The 15,730-nt window shown below is 44.2% G+C and overlaps 1 protein-coding gene across 5 annotated transcripts in view; it reads left to right on the top strand.

Annotated features, from left to right (window-relative positions):
• The window catches only part of Patj (PATJ crumbs cell polarity complex component), a 328,062-nt gene that overhangs the window by 273,977 nt on the left and 38,355 nt on the right, over positions 1 to 15,730 (top strand). For all 5 annotated transcript variants that reach the window (XM_052718902.1, XM_052718903.1, XM_052718901.1 and 2 more), the window contains 4 exons: positions 1,634 to 1,717; positions 10,515 to 10,708; positions 13,258 to 13,405; positions 14,522 to 14,608. In XM_052718902.1, the coding sequence (XP_052574862.1) occupies positions 1,634 to 1,717; positions 10,515 to 10,708; positions 13,258 to 13,405; positions 14,522 to 14,608 (513 nt within the window). The remainder of the gene's footprint in view (positions 1 to 1,633; positions 1,718 to 10,514; positions 10,709 to 13,257; positions 13,406 to 14,521; positions 14,609 to 15,730) is intronic.

The following is a 15,730-nucleotide window of genomic DNA, read 5'->3' as shown; positions in this document are numbered from 1 at the left end:
ACGACAAGGCCCCGTTGTGGGAGAAATCAAGCTGGTGCCCAACTATAAGCTTCACCCGTACTGACTAGTGTTTGTAGTGTTTGAAAGATTTTGCATACTACTAGAGGAGAAAAGTAATCAGTATCACCCAGCTATAAACCCTATGACCTACAACAGTGAACTGCCAGACATACATACATATATAGATAGATATAGATACAGATATATATGTACAGTAGTGATAAAAATGTTATGGGTGTATCCAACTACTTTTTATAGTTTTAAGGGCCATTCCATGAGATGGAACCCATACCTGACACTCTAAAGTGGCCAAGAAAACGAGAGTAGATAGCTGTTCAGAGAATGAGAGACTTTGAAGCACTCAGTCCTAAATGGAACGTCTTCCTCAGACCCCTCCCTTCAAGGCTTGATGATCTGTGTGAAGGAGGAGATGCAGAGGTTTTAAGGACCGGAAGTTGTAGGTGACTCCTAGGAAGAAGTGTTTTCCAGACATAACAGGGCTGGTCTTCTAGAAACAACAGGGCTTGTGCACATATGAACTCACAGAGACCATAACAGCCTGCACAAGCCCTGCACCAGTTCAAAGCAGACAAAATCCCAGCACAAAGAAAGGGAGATGACACCTAACCAAGGAGCTGTTTGCAAGTGATAGCGGCTGGGAAGGGAACCTCACTTTTCTCCAATAGAGTGATACTGGCTCTATCAACCACACTCTAAGGCAAGCCCGGTTCCCAGTAGCTGGGAACACAAAGCAGACTCCATGTTGTTGGTAGTGCTTGTTGTTGGTTTGGTTTGCTTTGGTATTTTTTGTCTTTAATGATTTTTGTTTGTTTGTTTTGATTTTGGATTTTCTTCAATCTTTTTTTGAGAGAGAGAAAAGAAAAGAAAGAAAGAAGAGGAAGTTGGGTGAATAAGGAGGTGGGGAGGACCTGGGAGAAGTCAAAAGAGGGGGGAAATGTGACCAAAATATGTTATATGAAAAAAACTTGGATAAAAAAGTAGAGAGAAGAAAATAAAAAATGAGATTATTAATATGAAGAGATGCAAATTGCTTTTAACTCGTTAATGAAGAATTACCTTTTAGCCACAGGTTACCTGTCATAGATAGTGTCCTACGATTCTGACCTAGAGTGTTAAGGAGTTCCAAGCCCACAGCTGACCTGTGCTTGGGTTTCCGAGTGCTTCCTCCCACAGCCTGCTTTATCCTTCAGCACTAGCTCATTTCACCAAGTTCTTTCCTTTCATTGCCCACGTAATGAGGCCACACTTCTGTGCTGAACCCTTGAGCTCTAGTAAATACCTGAAACTGTTTAAAATTACCAGTAAAAAGTAAATGACGCAGAGTTCACCTCGAGTTTGAACACAGGAGCAAATGTTCAAGGTCAACAGAAAAAAACAAGGGAGAAGTTTAACATGGAATCTGAGGCAAATCCCATCCTAAAGGAGTGAAATAATCATCTTTGGAAAACAAAATGGTACTTCTAAACCTGGAACTGTGCTTCTTATTTATGTTTACACCAAGCAAGTAAACATCATTAGCAAATTGCTAATTGTGAATTGCTGCCCTTCATCTGGATGCTTGCTTAAGGTTGTTTCTGGTTGTTAGGAATTAATGGAAATTTTTTTTAAATAGGATGCTATAGTTATCCATGAAGTCTATGAAGAAGGTGCAGCAGCCAGAGATGGAAGACTGTGGGCTGGAGACCAGATATTAGAGGTACTTCATTCTGAATTGCACTTTGTTAGCAGTGAACATGGTTGACCTTGGTTCATAAGATCAAATTGTCTGTCTTTGATTCAACTATTCCAGCAGTGATTTCTCTGCTGTGGAACAAACATATGTCATATCCTCTTCTTTTTCAGTGTTGCTGAACAACTCACTGGTTCATAATCATGACTTTGTTGATCTAAATCTGAGAAAATGTTTTTTCGTGAAAAAGAAAACTACCTCTTATAATTCTGTCATTTTAGTATCAGACTGTATGTGACTGCATGTGACCCTTCTCCTTTTAAGAGATCACATACAATGGCAGGAAGCACTGCCTCCTTCAGGCCCTATAGCCCAAGGTCATGGGTGGAGCAAATACCACTCACTATACATACCTACACATAGACAGACACACATACACATATACATAATTAAAGTAAGAAAAATACATCTTTAAAAGTAGGACAAGCAAAAATCATTAAATGAATAATTTCCATTGATGACATTAATATGTTAAAAATACATAAACAGTGGAACAGTAGGCAGTGTGATACTAAAGAACAACAGGAAGCCAGTCTGTAGTCAGACTTTCTTGTCAGCCTTTTTTTGGGCTGCCAACCCCAAATAATGACATGGAGCCTTATTATTAATTATGGATACTTGGCCTTAGCTTAGACTTGTCCCCAGGTAACTCTTACAACTTAAATTAGCCCATTTATATTAATCTACACTCTGCCACGTGGCTTGTTACCTATCCTCCATGATGTATGTCTGACTTTCTCAGTGTCTCGCTGGTGTCACCCATGTGACTAGATCTAACCCTGAGTTCCTCTCTCCCCCCAGAAGTCTTCCCTGTTCTCTCCTGCCTCGCTATTGGCCATTCAGCTCTTTATTAAACCAACCAGAAGGCACCTTAGGCACATCATTACAGTGTACAAAGATTATCCCACAACACCAGTCAATTCCAGGCACTCTGGTAGGTGGAACTGAAGAGAGTTTCGGTGGTGTGAAACTTTAGCATCTTTCACTGAATGAATTTAATGGAAGAGACTTTGTGGTGGGCATGTGTAATTTTTGCTTTGTATCTTTAATATAGCATATTATGAATGACATCATAGAATTTTATTTCTCTCCTTGGTGGCTCATTTCTGCCTTCCAAGATGAAGACAGGGGTATAATCAAGAGTGGAGAACCTAGATGAGAAGGGTAGAAAGAGAAGCCAGGCTAAGTGCAAATTAAGTTCAGGTCTAGCTGCAGGGTTTCTCTGCAGGCCTTGGCTGTGTGGCACGCTGGATTCGGACTCATCCCCAGTTCACTTATTAAGGCACTAATGAACGAGGTTAGAAAAACAAACAGGGCCTCTTTGGGAATTAGCTTGGATGCTTTTGCAAACAACACTGGTTTTTAGTGGTCAAAGTCTGGGGGACTTCTGGTTTCTGTTTTATCCTTCCTAGATTTTCTGGTCAGTTGGCGTCGCCATAATTGGCACTTCAAGATGAGTGCCTTTAATATTAAAATAGGAGCTGCAGAGTTGGCTTAGCAGTTCACTGCACTGCAAGACCAGAGGACCTGAGCTCAAGGACTAGCACCCACATGGCAGCTCACCACCGTCTGTGATGCCAGTGCCAGGGGATCCAACACTCTCTTCCAGCCTCTGCGGGCACCAGACATGCATGCAGTGCACAGCCGTGCATATAGGCAAAATACTGATACCTAGACAACAGTTTTTTAAATTCAAATGTGTATACCTGATTTTCTATAAATTATACCTTATTCGAATTTCCTGCCAGGCCTGATGGTTCAGGCTTATGATCCCAGCACTCAGGAGGCTGCATCAGTTGAAAGCCTGCCAGAGATTTAGAGTGAGTTCAAGGCCAAGGTAGGTGAGACCTAGTTAAAAATAAAAACTTAAACAAACCTTTTCTAACGTTTATTCATGTATTGACTATGTGTATGAGCATTTGTGTGTGTGCACGCATGCCACAGCACACATGGGGAGATCAAAGGACAGTTTACAGGAGCCTGTTTTCTCCTTCCATCATGTGAGTTTCAAGGATCAAATCAAGTCATTGGACTTGATGGCAAGTGACTTTATCCACTGAGACATCTTATCAACCCAAACTAAGCCACTTTGTTTTTATTTTGAGAGAGGACCTCATACTGTAGCCCAGGCTAGCCTCAGAATCACTATATAGTTGAGACTGGGCTTGAATTCCTGATACTCCTGCATCTACTTCTCAATTGTTGGCTTATGGAGATCAGCCACCACACCAGTCAGAAACATATTTTAAAGTGCTGGGCACGGGGCTCAGTGGTAAGGTGCGTGGATTTAATTCCCAATACCATTTTTAAATACTACTCTCCCTCTTTATCATACAGCTATAGCTGCTTTCTTCTCTAAGTACATTTTCCGCTCATGAGCATCCTCTGCATTCTGCAAGCCATTCCGCCATGGCTCTAATGATATCTGTTCGTAATTACTCATCTCATTGACACAACAGAGTCCTTGACAAAAGAAACTAAAGGGAATGGCTTGTCTGGCTTATAACACCAGGAGATAAAGCGTGCCTGTCTGGCAGGAATGAGTGACAGCTGATCCCAATGCATCCACCCTGAGGGTGCAGAGAACAGCAAGTGCCTATGCTCAGCTCACTTTCTCCTCCTTCCTCAGTCTGGGACGGTAGCCCATGGAATAGTACTACCTACCTACATTAGAGTGGGTCTTCCTACTTCAGTTCGTCTAATCTGGATAATCCACAGAGGGTCATCTCTTCAGTGGTTCTAATCTTGTTGAATTGACAATCAGTCTTGAATATCCAGTATCATAATGTTAAAATTAGGATAAGCCAGGTTTTGTTCCAGAGACACAACCAAACAATTTCTGACATTGATAAGCTTGGACTGTCTCCTTCCTGGTTGTTTTTTTCAGGTCAGTCCCTTCTCTTACCCTACCTTATTGCCATTATATCCTGTGTAAGTAGGATCAGAACGAGAGTTAATTTTTGATTTTACTCATGAACTAAAATAATGAGTAAAAAAGCCCTAGTCTGGCAATGGCTTATCCACTTTTCACAGACCCAGCCTTCTGACAGGGGGATGACAGCAGCGCCTTCAAGAGCCCTTCTCAAACAGGGGACCACTCGCACCCCCCAAGATCAGTCAGCACTGCTGTGAATACTGTCTACAGTGCTTCTGGAAGGCACTTGAAGTGGTGTAGAGGCACACAAGGCTCAGGCTGCCTGTGGCACATGGAAACCAGGCTGAGGTCACTCTGATCTGAGCAGGCCCCCTAGTGCCAGGATTTGGTCAAAATTGCTTTTGTACTATTAAAGTTCAATGACGATGCCTCAATTATTTTTTGTATTTGCTAAGGCCTTTGAGAAGAAGGCTTACAAAGTTCAGCTTCAATCCATGAAGTTACCTTGTGTTTTAAGTAATAGAAGTGGTCTTGTGTGCCATCTATTGGACCACAGGAAAATAATCAGCTTAGCTCACATTTCCTAGAAACAGTTTTCCCCTTGTTCTGTGGGCTTATTCACTAACAATGCAAAAGTGGCCTGGAGGAATAGCAAGGGGTCCTGTGCAGAAGAAAACAGCTCTCACAGCATTTTCTTTTGGCCCATCATTTCTTTCTTACAGTAAATACCTATGTGCTGAGTCTCGAGCCATAAACCTGACAGGGTTTATTTCAGTCAATTCTTACAACACAAAGTAGGTATTTTTCCTGCCTCCAGCTCATGAATGACACAGAAACCCAACTGAAGTCATTTCTATGGGTTTCACAAAGCCAGGAAGTCACCTTTTGTCTGAACCCATGTCCTTAACCACCATGGCTCTGGATGTCTGTGAGTGCTGAGATACACCAGAAAAGAAAAAATGTCTTGGTGATGGGTAATTGACTCATAGAATCAGATTTAAACAACAGCCCAGTGGGGTGGGGAGAAAGCTCATAACTAGCATGTGCAAAGCCCTGGCTGGGTACAACAAAATTAATTAACTAGGTGATTTTTTTTAAGGGCAGGCCTAAAGAGGTGGCTAAGCAGTTAAGAGCATTGGCTGCTCTTCTAGAGGACCCAGATTCAGTTCCCAGCACCCACATAGTGGCTCCTAACTACCTGCTACTCTAGTTCCACAGAGTCTAACACCCTCTCCGGGCTTCTTTGGTCACTAGGCATACACGTAGTGCACATATACATGGAGACAAAACATCCATACACATTAAAAATAAAATAATTTTTAAAAATTTTAAACACAGCCCCAAAGTCACCTTCTTCAAGAAGAGTCATTCTTCCTTCCTTCTTGGATGCCTAGGGTCCCTGGTCTTAGGATATCAGGATTGGAAAAGCCTTAGACTGTCTTTTACTGAAGAGATGAAGGGACCAAGTTCAGAGATGGGCTTGACTTCTTGGGGCACACAGGGCTATATCAGAACAAGGGCTGGAAGTCACATGTCAGGAGCTCTTCCACTCCTGCCATCTGTCTGGCCATAGTTGGGGCCATGTTTCCCTTTATTTGGCTCTTTTCCAAGATGTGACCTGGATGGAGGGAATGACTAACGTTGAATCCAGAACCACCCTGTCCCTCAGTTTCTTCTTTGTAGAAATTCACTAATCAGTATCAATTATTTGGCTGTTTGTGGTAGATCCATCTAATAACCCCTTCAGAGCCTAACTTATGAGACCGTGTGGTAAAAGGACTAGAATGGGAAGATTGTCTGGGTTTGGAACTGGAAAGATGAGTCAGTGGGCAATCCACTTGCTATACAAGAGTGAGTGCTGGAGTTCAGCTCCTCAGCACCCACAAAGTATCAGGTGGGCATGGCCTGTAATCCCAGCCCTTGAGAGGTGGAGACAGAGAATCCCACAGCAAGCTGGCTACTGAGACTAGCCAAATTGGCAAGCTCTAGGTTCAAATGAGGGGCCCTGCCTCAATATATAAGGTAGGAAAAGAACAGTCAGTGTGTCACCTTCTGTCTTCCACATACATACATGTGCATGTACACACACACACACACACACACACACACATCTATATAGGAAGGAGAAAAGTCTGGGTTCAAATATTGACTGTTTCTCCACCTACTGGTGTGGTCAAGTTCCTTGGCCTCTCCAGGCCTTGGTTTCTTCGTCTGTAAATGGTAATGCTAACAGTATATATTGAGACTTTAGACTATAGCCATTCTCCCCACCATGATGATCATGGATTCTAACCCTCGGGATCTGTGTGCCCCAGTAAATGCTTTCTTCTATAAGTTGCCTTGGTCATGGTGTCTTATATCAACAGAAAAACAACCAAGACAACCATAATTCAAGACTTTCAACTAGTAGGGAACAGAGGAGAAACAATTGAGGAGCGGGCATAGGCAATGAATTATTTCTGAATAAGACTCCAGTAGCTTAGGAAATAAAGGAACTGACAAGTGAGATCCCATCAAGTTCAAAAGCTTCTGCATGGCAAAGGAAGTAGATGGCCAGTGTGAAGAGACAGCTGACCGTGAGAGGAAATCTTGGCTTGCTACTTAATTCCAACAGAGAATTCATGCTCAATATATAAAGAACTAAAAAGTTACACACTGAAAGAACAAGAAATCCAGCAAATAAGTGGGCAAATTAATTGAACAAACACTTCTCAAAAGTAGTAAAATAAAATATATAAATGGGCAATAAATACATGAAAAAATGTTCAACATCTTCAGCTATCAAAAAACTGTAAGTCAAAAATATGTAGGCCTGTAATCCCAGCTGCTTAGAGTCTGAGGCAGGAAGATTATGTTTAGATCCTTCCTGGGCAGAGAACAATCTTAAAGCAAAAAGCTGCCATTATAGTTTAGTGACAGAGAGTGGGCATGAGGCCCTGGAGTCAGTCCCTGGTATTGAATAGGTACTGGGTGGGGCGGGGCATTGAGAGTCTCTCTGGTCTGAATGACTGCTGCTGTGTTTTGAATATACCGTGAGTTTCATTGCTTGGTGCCCACAGCTGTTTGGGGAGACTGTGGAAACTTGGAACGATGTAGATAGAGCCTAGCTAATGAAGGTAGACCACTAAAGGCAGGCTTTTCAGGTTATAGCTCTAGCCCCGCTTTGTGATCTGAAAAGACGGGAACAAACTGAGCCACAGGCTGCTGCCACTGGGGACCCAGCGTTGCAGCCACGTCACCCTCCCTGCCGTGGTGGACCGTTCTCCGTGAGACTAAGCCCAAATAAACCTCCCCTAAATTGCTTGTGTTAGAGATGTTGTTACAACAGGGAGAATTACTAATGCAAGTATTTACAACAACAACGAGCAAACAGAAAGACCAATGAGATGGCTCAGTAAGTAAGGGAGCCTGGTAACCTGAATTCCGTCCTGAAGCCATGTGAGGAGGGAAGAGATCCAGCTCCTGCAGGTGTCCTCTGACTCCACATGCATGCTGTGGCAGGCACTGACACAAACCCTAAAAAAGAGCCGTGTGATCCAGATAGACCACTCCTGAGCGCGTAGCTCACGGTAATCTTCATCAGCACGCAGCAGAGGTGTCTGCATATGCTTGTTCACGGTAGTACTGCTCCATCTGGGTTTTGTTTGCTTTGAGACAGTTTTGCTGTGTAACTCAAGTCAGCTTCAGATATGTGGGAGTTCCTGAGTGTTGGGATTATGGATGTCCAACCCCCTGTCCAGCTTTGTGGTACATTCTTCTCAATAGCCAAGTCATGGATCAGCCTAGATGCCCATCTTTGGATAAAGAAAACATGGTATACACACATATGCACACAATGGGGTATCCTTCTGCCATAAAGAAAAATAGAATCATGTGTTTGCAGGAAAACTGATGGGACTGGGTACCGTCGTGTTAAGCAAAGGAAGTCAGACTCAGACAAGTATTTTGTTTTGTCTCATGTGTGATGTCTGGGTGGGAGGAAGTCATGAAAGTGGAAGAGGGATTGTTTAGAAAATGAAGATCAGGAAGAGAGTGTGGGGACAAGAGCCGGTCATAAGAGTATGCGTATGATCAGAATACATTATGTGTATGTGTGGTGATACCACAATGATAGCCAGTATTTATATAGCTAATATTCACTAATAAGAATGAATAATAAAAAATAACTGGGGGGAAAATCCATGAGGACGGGCATTACAAGCACTATGGAAATATTTACTTAAAAAAATAAGTTGAGAGCTGGAAAGATGGCTCAGAGGTTAAGCGCACTGGCTGCTCTTCCAGAGGTCCTGAGTTCAGTTCCCTGCAACCACATGGTGACTCCCAACCATCTATAATGAAATCTGGTGCCCTCTTCTGGCAGGCAGGGATACATGCAGACAGACCACTGTATACATAATAAATAAATAAATACATAAATAAATCTTTAAAAAATAATAATAAGTTGTCTGTGATCTCCATATAACAGAGCAAGAGAGTGAGGCTAAAAGAGGTCAGCAGACAGACCACTGTGTACATAATAAATAAATAAATCTTAAAAAAATAATAATAATAAGTTGTCTGTGATCTCCATATAACAGAGCAAGAGAGTGAGGCTAAGAGAGGTCCCAGGTTCGTGTGACTTGCCAGCAGTGCGATGGCTTTGAGGACTGTTCCCAGTATTGTATGTTCTCTGTTGGTGGGCCTCTCTGTGTCCATGCCATCAGATTCAAATGTGAACCTTCAATGGCTTCTTTTTTGTTTGTTTCGTTTTGTTTTTCGAGACAGGGTTTCTCTGTGTAGCTTTGCGCCTTTCCTGGAACTCACTATGTAGACCAGGCTGGCTCACAGAGATTCACCTGCCTCTGCCTCCCGAGTGCTGGGATCAAAGGCGAGCGCCACCACCGCCTGGCTTAATGGCTTCTTGAAACTGTTGGAAACATCTGTCCTTTAATTTCCTTCTAGGCCAGTTCTAAAGATGATGTGATCTGAGCAATTAAGAGTGAGAAGCCAGCCAGATTTGTAACGGTGCAGACCTTAAAACCAGTGCTCAGGAAACAGGCAGCAGATCTCTGTGAGTTTGAGGCACCCTGTTGTACATAGCATTCCCAGGACAGCCAGGGATCCATAGTGAGACTGTCTCAAAAAGGCAAAGACAGCCGAGCAGTGGTGGTGCACACATTTTTTTTGTTTGTTTGTTTGTTTGTTTTTGTTTTTTCAAGACAGGGTTTCTCTGTGTAGCTTTGCGCCTTTCCTGGGACTCACTTGGTAGTCCAGGCTGGCCTCGAACTCACAGAGATCCACCTGGCTCTGCCTCCCGAGTGCTGGGATTAAAGGCGTGCACCACCACCGCCCGGCTAGGTGGTGCACACATTTAATCCCAGCACTCGGGAGGCAGAGGCAGGCAGATCTCTGAGTTCGAGGCCAGCCTGGTCTACACGGTTCCAGGACAGCCAGGGCTACACAGAGAAACCCTGTCTTGAAACCCCCCACCCCTCCAAAAAAAAAAAAAAAAGCCAAAGCCAAACAAACAAAAAAGAGTGAGAATGTCATGTCCAACAAGCAAATAGCCCAAAGATAATTGCTAACTGGTCTAATAGCTCTACTAGCTACTTCCTTCCAACCTCAATAAGTAACCATGCCCCACCCCCAACACACACCCAGCTCCCCTAACTCCACAATGAAGTTCACAGCTGTGTAAATATAGACCAGGCACACCAACTCACCCTTCTGTTCTTTGTGGAATGGAGTCTTTATATGTAAAGCAGCTCATACTCTTGATGGTTGTATGGTGTTCTTCGAGAATGTCTGGAACTTTCTCGAGATTCCTTACCAGTTGGATCAAGGAGCAGCAGCAGGCTGAAATGCCTCCACTGTAAGCTCCCCATCTCAGGACGGCTGTTGTTACAGGTTAATGGGGTTGACCTGAGGAGCTCCAGCCATGAAGAAGCCATCACAGCCCTGAGGCAGACCCCCCAGAAGGTGCGGCTGGTGGTATACAGAGATGAGACACAGTACAGAGATGAGGAAAACTTGGAGGTGTTCCTGGTGGATCTGCAGAAGAAGACTGGCCGAGGACTGGGCCTCAGCATTGTTGGGAAACGGTAAGAATGGGTTGTTCAAGTCAAGTTCAGCCTTTCTCTTCAGCATATGGGGACTAATACTTCTAAACGCTGAAAAAGAAAGCCTACTGTAGAGAAGTGATGGGGTTTCTAAGACGCGTCATGTTGAGATGCAGCTGGACCCACTGGGCACACCCGATTCCAGCTGGGCTGCTGGATCTGCACTCAGCTCTGCAGTAGGGTTAGAGTGGCCGCCTAGGACAGTATTTGTGGATTTCTCTTGCATGTGTGAGTGCAGAACGACTGTGGAGACAGAATGAGCTGCTTTCTACTTACCTGAGGACACTCCAGAGAATGGTAGTTCCATTTTGTGTTGTTTGTTGAGATGTGGTCTCACTATGTAGCTTAGGCTAGTCTCAAACTCTCAGCAACCCTGTCTCAGCTGGAATGCACCACCACACACGGTATTCCCCTTACCACACACGCTGTTTCCCTCACCACCACACATGGTGTTCCCCCATCACCACACACAGTGTTTCCCCCATCACCTAGTGATAGATGCATAGTCTGCATGCATCTGCAATACAGATCCAGTTTGAAAAGAACATTTATATTCTTTAGCATGAAACTTTTCATTGTAAAGGATGTGATGCATTTCTTAAGGTTACAAATCCTTTTGACAAGTAATTCCACAATTCCTTAAAGATTTGCTTGCAGGTATTTATTGCACATCTTTTGCAGTAACTAAGGAATAGGAAAAAAAACTCATCAGCAGGTCTTCAGTTGTCAGAACACACTCCAAGAACGGAGTCGTGTGAGAATTCTGAGTTCTTGTGAGAAAAGTCCAAGAAAACAAGAGTTTAGGACCTCAGTTTCTTCAAAACACAGACTTGTTCTTGGAATGTGTGTTCATGCTCACTCCCAGGTGTAGCGGATAGGAGTGAGCTTACTTCAGCTGTTGTTATTCATGTGCCTCTGTGGAACAGCCATCTTTTGCCGTGTGTGGTTGGTCTGTCTGATTGCACACCTGATTCAGGTGGTTCTTATTAACCTCAGAGTACAAATTGCCTGATGCTCTGAATAAAGTTGGCTACTGCTTGAAACTTTAGTCCACCTCACTTTTAGGCCCTGCTCTCCCAGGTTCACACCACCAACTAGAGAGGTAAACACTGAATAAGTGAAATTATGGAATGTCCACAATATAGTGTATAGCCATAAAAATGGGGATGCTGCAGGTGCTAATGAAGATCAGTAGAGGTAGGGAGATAGCCCACCTCCAGACCACATAGGTAGCATATGTGTGATCTGTCTTCAGCCTTCAGCATACCTCCCACAAAAATCAATTGCCATGGTGTATCAAAATTAAAAAAGACAAAAGTAAGGTAGCTCACACTGTAATTCACATCTCTGGCAGCCGAATCACACAACTTTGATGACAGTGTGGACTACATAGTAAGTTCTAGTATAGCCTGGGCTACAGAGTTAGACCCTGTTGAGAGAGAGAGAGAGAGAGAGAGAGAGAGAGAGAGAGAGAATGCTGGAACCATAGATGGTTGTAAGCCTCCCAGTGTGGGTGCTGGGAACACTCTGATCCTCTGAAAGAACAGTAGATACTCTTAAGTGCTAAGCCATCTCTCTAGATCCAAGATACACACTTTTTGACCTCTTCAATTTTGAAACAGATTTATTCAGCAAATAAAAGAAGTGAAGACTAAAAATAAGAGGTTGGGGGATATAGCTCAGCTGGTACACTGCTTGCCTAGCATGCATGAAGCTCTGGATTCGATTCTCAGCACTCCATAAAACAGTCATGGTGGTACAGGCCTATGATCCCAGCACCAGTAGGTGGAGGCAAGAGGAAGTTCAAGGCCAGCCTGCCCTAAGGGAGACTTGCGGGGGTGGGGATGGGGGGCAGTGGGATGCATAATCAAGGAAGTGCAAGAGGAAAAGGAAATTAGAGACAGAACTGTTAGGGGCTTGCAAGAAAGATCAGTGGGGCAAGGCACATGCCATCAAATTGATGACTTGCCTTAGATCCCTGGGACCCACATGTGAAAGGAGAGTAACCCCCCACATGTTGTCCTCTGACTTCCATGCATGTGCTGGCGTGCACATATCTACCTACATAAACATGTGAATAATAAAATTTTTTAATAAAAGGAAGTTACTAGCAATGGGCTCTTCTCTAAGCTTGCTCACTTCATTTCTGTACGGGGTGCTGGGATCACCCCAGGGTCACACTTACACCAGAAGGCAGTCAGCCACAGAGCTGTACTCCAGGGCACAAACTCTGCCTCTTTAAAAAGTCAATTTCCACTTTTCTTTACTAAAATCATCACCTCCCGAGTGCTGGGATCACAGGTTTACACCACCAATAAAAATAAAGCGCAGTAGACGAAGGCGGAAGTACAATACAAAGCACAAAGAGGCATATTCTGATTGTGAAGCTTATTCTTCAGAAAGTTAATGGACGGCATTGGACTTAATGGGTTGGTTTTAGGTCTTAGCATAAGTCTTCATAAAGTAAGATCCAATTGTAATTAATAACTAACTGGCTGTGCCAATCCCACATTGCTTGGTGATGTTCACAGGAGCGGAAACGGAGTGTTTATCTCTGACATTGTGAAAGGTGGAGCAGCAGCCCTTGATGGCAGGTTGATTCAAGGAGACCAGATCTTGTCTGTGAATGGAGAGGACATGAGACATGCCTCGCAGGAGACAGTGGCCACCATCCTCAAGGTGAGTCCCTATGCAGCTTCCAGCATGGCTGCAATGAGCGACGTTCATGATGTTCACGGAGCTGGCCCAGTCTTCCTGGCCTTGGTTGGATGTTTTTGCTCTGTTCTCACTGGAAATGTAATACCTGATGACCAAGAACAGCTTTTTTTTTTTTTAATTAAGAAAATTTTTTCATTCATTTTACACACCAATCAAAGACGCCCCTCTTCCCTCCTCCCACTCCCCCTCAGCCTCCCCTGCCCAACCAAGAGCAGCTTTAAAGGAAAGCTATTGTGCTGACTAAGCAGACCTAGGGAACTGCCTGGGGATTTTGAGGTAGTTTCTCATGCTAGTGACTATTCAGCTGTCACACTTGTCATCCAGCTCACTGGACAAAATGTGCTCTCCTGGAGCATGGAGTCCAGCCCCTCCCCTCTACATTAATCAAACCCAATTTTGATGCCAGAAGGAAACACTAACGCTCGTCTAGACTGGCTTCTCGATTTCACAAATGAAGACAGAGTCACACAGCTCTGCTTGAGTGGGTTGCTCCCCCCCCTGGGCTCTGGTGAGCTTGTGGAAGTCCGCAGCTCAGACTTCGAAGCTGAGGGGCTTCTGCCTCATGAACCTCCTTCGCCTTTGGTTACAACCAGTGGATCTTAAAAGCAGCTGTGGAGGCTTGTGCAGACAGATGGGGTTTGTTTTAGTAATCAGGGTTCCCGGTACAGACACCTCAGTTACTCTGCAAAGGAGGCCTGGGTTTGTGAACTGTCTCCAATAGGATTTCCCACTGTGCTCTTTCCCGCTTCTGGACTGTTTTGTTCTTTTTGAGCACTTTCACCAGAAGGGAGGCGGAAGGGGAGAAAAGCAGTTGCTATCTATCAAACCCATTCGGTGCGTCCGAAGGGCTCGCGATGAAGCTGCTGGCTTTCTGTGTTGTTTGGGTTTGGGACGACTGGTTCGGTACCCTCTAGGAAGCCTCGGCCGCAGAAGACTGGAGGCCCAGCTCTGATGCTTTAGATCATAAATGCCACTGTGTTTCACTTCTCTCTTTTCTTGTCTTCCAAGGGCCCGGCTCTGATGCTTTAGATCATAAATGCTACTGTGTTTCACTTCTCTCTTTTCTTGTCTTCCAAGTGCGTCCAGGGCCTTGTGCAGCTGGAGATTGGGAGACTCCGAGCCAGTTCCTGGGCCTCCTCTCGGAAGACCTCTCCAAACAGCCAGGTTGTTGATGCCACTCACTCACTGGCCGGCTCCCGCCGGGGAAGTTGCTCATTTCATAAGCGGTTATTTAGAGATGGTGTCTGATGCACCACATAGTCTCAGCACCAGCTTCAGGGCGTTCGCATAGGTTTGAAATACAAATGAAAGGGGAGGTGGAAATTCATTAAGTCCCACATTTCTCTTTCCTTTATTGCCTCTAAGTGTTTTCTTAGAACCATTTTTCTCTCCCACTAGTCTGTATTACCTGTGCACACACGTACACAGCTGTGTTTATTTTAAAACAGAAAAAAAAGAGGTAACATCTGGTGGCAATTTGACCCTCATTAGCACAACATTGTTCTGTTCATCCAATTAAACATTGCTATAAAGTTAACTTGTGAATAGCCACTCACACATGCTGAAGGCAATTAATGGTGTATTCCTAGGAGAGCCAAGTCGGGGGGTCTCTCTTATGGCAGGGAGGTATTAGTGGGTGACATTTTGTGAGTTAGCAAATATATTTTTTTGCAAGACTGATGTCAGTACCACCTTTTTAATGAAGTATTTTCACGGTAACTTTGTGTGTGTGTTATAATGGCTGACACACTCAGTCTACCTCTCTTGGTCCCGCTTGGCACATGATTCAGCTGTAGAAACTTGCACATAGCCCCTAGTCTCTCTGAGAGTTATGGACAGCCCCCCTTTCTGAGGTTGAAGTGTGACTGTTAGTCCTCTTCTGGTTGCCTTCTAGCTCCCTTCTGAGGTGTCCTGGCTTTGTGTTGGCATAGCTGCATCTGCAAAGCTGTCGGCTGCTGAGGCTGCCGGCTGCTGCTTTGCCCATGAATTAGAAAATGGCAAAAAGATGTTCCCGAGGGCCAGTGAGTTGGTGGGGAAATGCACTGCCGCCAAACCTGATGGCCTGAGTTTAATTCCTGGAACTCTTGTAGAAGGAGAGAAGTGACTCCCAAAAGTTGTCCTCTGACCTCCACACTCATATTATGGCATGTGTTTGTGTACACACACACACACACACACACACACAAATAAGTGTAATACAAGAATTTTAAATGTATATCATTGATCAGACTTGATCACAGACTAGCTGCTTTGACTTCAAGGATCTTCAAAGCGGGCCCAGCGAGA

Source organism: Peromyscus californicus, unplaced genomic scaffold (assembly GCF_007827085.1).
Source record: "Peromyscus californicus insignis strain IS unplaced genomic scaffold, ASM782708v3 Scaffold_5__1_contigs__length_169319896, whole genome shotgun sequence".
NCBI lineage: Eukaryota > Metazoa > Chordata > Mammalia > Rodentia > Cricetidae > Peromyscus > Peromyscus californicus.
This window is presented reverse-complemented; position numbering and strand designations above follow the sequence as displayed.